This window comes from Gossypium raimondii, chromosome 7 (genome assembly GCF_025698545.1).
Source record: "Gossypium raimondii isolate GPD5lz chromosome 7, ASM2569854v1, whole genome shotgun sequence".
NCBI classification, from domain to species: domain Eukaryota; kingdom Viridiplantae; phylum Streptophyta; class Magnoliopsida; order Malvales; family Malvaceae; genus Gossypium; species Gossypium raimondii.
This window is the reverse complement of record NC_068571.1, coordinates 26,147,240-26,151,676: the sequence shown is the minus strand read 5'-3', so window position 1 is coordinate 26,151,676 and position 4,437 is coordinate 26,147,240. Positions and strand designations below refer to the sequence as shown.

Genomic DNA, 4,437 nt, shown 5'->3' with positions numbered 1-4,437 from the left:
GAACTATTCACAAATCCTCTTAAACTTTAAATAGGAGGATAAAAATGTTTCATGCTCGAACTCACAACTTCCTACTCTGATTCAATATCAATATCAATCGAACTAAAAATTATTCGACTATAATATGAATTATTAAGATATCAAATTTTATATATATATATATATATATATATATATATATATAAAGGATTAAAGGCAATACTCATTTTTATCTTGGTACCAAAATTTTTTTTGGTCAGAAGTGATACATAAATAAGAGTTATTATTAACATATATAGTTATATAATTAAAAGATTTTATGCATGAAACTATGAACTAGCAACATTGAGAAACATTTAACAATAAATTTGCAAACGGAAGAGAGAAATAACTTTATAGAATCATAAATCATACATATGTTCCTCTTGAGTGTTGTAAAGAATTTATATCTTTGACATTACAACAAATCAGAAACTATATTTTTGCTTAAATGCACCTCAACACACAACCGTGCCAAAACATTGTATACTGAACTTGCTTCAGTAACTACACAATTATACCTGTAATACCAGGACCTGTATAATGAATTTCTGTATGGCAGTCCCTAATGCAAGGAGGAGGGGAAAAAAAAAAGAATCAGGGCTGACCTGTGGACCTTGAGAAAAATTAGCCACAATTGAGATTAAATATAAAATAATATAAATAAATATATGATTGTAAATTGCTTCCGAGGGATTTATGATGATGAACCCAGAATAAATGCATGTATCTCATCCCAGCTAGAGACTGTATATAAAGTGCCGGAAAGTCTTTTCCAATTAGAAGACCCAACTTCAACCACTTCTCTCTGTTTTGCCACCAAACCAGAGAACAACGGCACAAAAGAAATGCCAAACTGTTCTCCCAATCGTCTCAGGGTGGGACTTGATCCCATCACGATACCTATGTCTGCTTCCAGCAAGCAGAGTAAGTCACCAACCGAACCTCCTATATAAACCGTCAAGTGCTGGCCATCTTTGTCTCTGTTGTTTAATATGTTATTGAAAGCTTGGAGCTTTTCCATGGGAGACTCTAGCTTCTTAATGATTTCCCCTGTGGTGGTGGAATCTTCACAAGATAACTCATTGGAGTGAACATTTAGTGCTTTTAGATCCCCTGCTAAGAGAATTAGGAGGCATTAAAAGCATTACTTTGGCGACTGATCGTCTTTATATTTAAGTAATTCAAACTATCATAGATAGCATGGAAGCATGATAAACAATAAGCATGAATTCCTGGTCAATCATATTGCATTGCACACTACAACATCCAAACTCCAAATTTGGCTTGTAAGTTTATATGCAGATGTATTATAACCCAGCTTGTTAGTGTTCTATTACCTGATGAAAGTGCTGAACGGATGAGATCCCCACACCAACAATAAGAAAGTACATGTATCGCAGCGGTGAGATTTTCATTTTTCATGATTTTCTGAATAAACCCTTTACAACCATCCTGAAGGATCAAACGCTGGCCAGCCCTTTTTATATCCTCTTGATTTAAACCCTTAAGTACTCCTGACTGAACCACTCTTGAATTTGCAGCCTTCTCAAAATGTGCAAATTGCTCAAGGGCTTCGCAAAGACCTTCATAACTGAAAGTTTCCGCTGTACAAGTATTTAACACAAAAGGCTAACTTTAGTAATGTATCCTCTAAATAGTATAAAGTCAATAGCAATTATTCCCAAAACCATTCTAGGCTAACAGGGTCTAAAAATCAAGAGGACTGCCAAGCATTTATCAAACCTGTCTTAGTTGTTGTGATGCTTTCTACACATTGTTCAAACTCTTCAGTATACTGGGCAGAAAGAGCATCCCATGTGCTCCTCAGATCAGCTGATGACATCCGAGAAAGTTGGGTTTCAGATCCATCAGGGTCAGCCTTTGGCCTTGTTATGATTGCAATCTCTGCTAATATAGCAGAGGAATCAAAAGCAGTGCAAGTCAAGTCAAAGTCACAAAATATGGAGAGTTCACCACCCACAGCGGGGTCTAGAGTACGAGACAAAGGGACCACTGCTTCCTGTATAATTGGTTGAGACGAGAAAAAATCTACTTCCAGTCTCATAGATTGATGGTAGAGCTTTTCTATGACATCTAGCTCTTCACCAGTTAAAGATATGCTTAGAGTATCCAGCAACTCTTCGATTCGGAAAGCATAAGCCTGAAATCAGAATTCAGCAAGGTGAAATTCTTTTCCTAACAACCCAAGCAAGTTTTCTAGTTCAGTCAGCAAAAGTAATAATAATCTGATGAACCTCAAAATTTTCAGAGCAATAATGATCAATCCACTTCTTGTAAATGTGAGTGCTATCATTAGGATCTAGAAGAGCTTGGATCTCTTTATTTATGAAGGCAAAGAGCCTCATGCAAGGTGCGATAGCGCCAAGTGTATAAGCGGCAACTTTTGTCTTCTCAAAAGGGGTTGCAAGTTTACCCGGGACTCTTTCACCTTCAATTCTACCAGAAGCTGTCGCCGACAGAAAATCCGTATACTTCACTGTTGCATTTGTCAAGCTTCTTTCTTCTGGGAGTTCAAAGCCCCATTCCTGCAGTGTAGGTCCTTGTCAAAATAGAAACTTAAAAGTACCCCACTACATACATGAAATGGAGAAAGAAGAGACATACATTGGAGTCAAATATCTGTCTTGGTCCAAATGGTTACTATACCGAACAGGAATGAGGCAGTCCAAAATGTGTTCTCAAACTACGGAATCTTAACATTCCAAAATCTATTCTCAAATTACGGAATCTTACATTGGAGGATCTCAAATTATGGAATCTATTCTCAAATGTTTACTATACACTGGCTCTAGAGCTTAAAAACTCCACAAGTGCCCATACCAACATAAAAGAAAATCTATAAGCAATTTCTATCCTTGCAACATGTCCATTGAACTATAAATAAGGAACTGAATCAGTTACATTACGTATCTAATTAAAGAAATGCATCAATTAATCTAAGCCATTTACTTCTCCATTGATGCGTAAGGTAAGGCTATAAATATAAAAGTATGTTAGAATTTTGCAAACACGACTAATATGGCAAGTTAGCAGAATACAACTAATAAACCTGAAAAACCTTCATTGGCATGAGATGTGAAGTTTAAAAGAGAAAACAAATCAGTAATCACAAATAAAGTGGTGTGTTCATCATAAACACTAGTTAATATGTTATTCATTTTCTGTTTCTTTTTTTTTTTTTAATTCTTTTTGCTAGTTTAAATCCAATGAAAATAGCAATAATGAGCCTGAGTTCTAAGTATCATAATTTCAACAATAATACTAATTACCGTTCGTTTTTTTCTTTAAAAGAAAAAAAGATATTATAGAAACAGTAATAAAGAAGAGAAAAATAGAGCTTACTCGGACAAGAGAGTCGTGTGATTTAAGCTTGGCTTGAACATATTTCCTTAAGTTTCGTATTGCCTTCTTGTCTTCGTCATCATCAGCGCATTCCTCCGCTAATTCATACCTGAAAAATTCACAAACAAATATAAATATAATTTATGAAAAAAATAAAGAGTCCGAAAATATTAATTAGTGTAATGATTAAGGTTTTAGCAAGTGATTGGAAATGGAAGGAAGTCTCACGCGTGAGCAAAGGCATTGAGTAAATGAACATGTTGAGAGATATAGTGGTGGAAGGAATCGGCGCTTAAATTGCCAGCGGCTAAGCAAACGAAGAAAGGAGTATAGTTAACAAAAACCGATTCGCTCCTGAATTTGTTCCACAACTTCCCGGCGATCCCTCCTCCGACATCCATACCTCCCATTTCCGTACAGCGCCACGCCGTCGTTTCGATGGGGGAGAAGAATATACCGATGATGGGATCGGAAGAGATGGTTTAAGAGTAAAGAAAGAAAAGGAGATTTGATTTTGGAGATTTGGACCGAGTAACAAATAAACACAGGAAAAAGAGAGTTGGTGAATTGATTAATTTATACGCTTGAATTTTCTCTCTTTTCTTTTTAAAAATTTTAAGAAAAAGAAAAGAGGATATAGTGTGAAAGGGCGGAAAGTGAAGAATGTAGATTAGCGGCCGGCGGTCAACGGGAAGGGAGACATCGAGTTCTCGTGAGTGAGAGACTGAGTCTGATCTGTTTCTTAACTTTCTTCCCCTCTTTTCCATCGAACAAACTACGGCACGTTTTATGCTCTTTATACGCGTTTGTATTTGCTATTTTCTCATCTGTCTATAACTATTTCTCTTTCCTCTACCATCTATTTTTTCAAATAGGTATTGAATAATTACAGTAAAACAATCCTTTTTTAAATTAAATAATAAAGACTAATTTACCCAAAAATAAATAAATTTTTTACGGGATTAGACGGATTGAATGAAAAATGACGGGAATGAGCCAATTTTAAAAAAACGCTTTCAGCTGGAAGCTTTTTCAGGTGGTACGTAGAACAAT

At 35.7% G+C, this 4,437-nt stretch overlaps 1 protein-coding gene across 2 annotated transcripts; it reads right to left on the bottom strand.

Annotated features, from left to right (window-relative positions):
• Positions 1-346: 346 nt before the first annotated feature.
• On the bottom strand, positions 347-4,166 carry LOC105798475 (bifunctional TH2 protein, mitochondrial). Of its 2 annotated transcripts, none has more exons than XM_012628552.2 (6): positions 3,613-4,166; positions 3,385-3,493; positions 2,277-2,567; positions 1,765-2,182; positions 1,359-1,625; positions 347-1,137 (listed from the first exon to the last, which is right to left on the bottom strand). In XM_012628552.2, the coding sequence occupies exons 1-6, from the start codon at positions 3,792-3,794 to the stop codon at positions 716-718; spliced, it is 1,689 nt and encodes a 562-aa protein (XP_012484006.1). In that variant the 5' UTR covers positions 3,795-4,166; the 3' UTR covers positions 347-715. The 2 variants fall into 2 exon arrangements, with proteins under 2 accessions (XP_012484006.1, XP_012484016.1); XM_012628562.2 differs by having other exon boundaries at positions 347-1,134.
• Between the last annotated feature and the right edge of the window lie 271 nt (positions 4,167-4,437).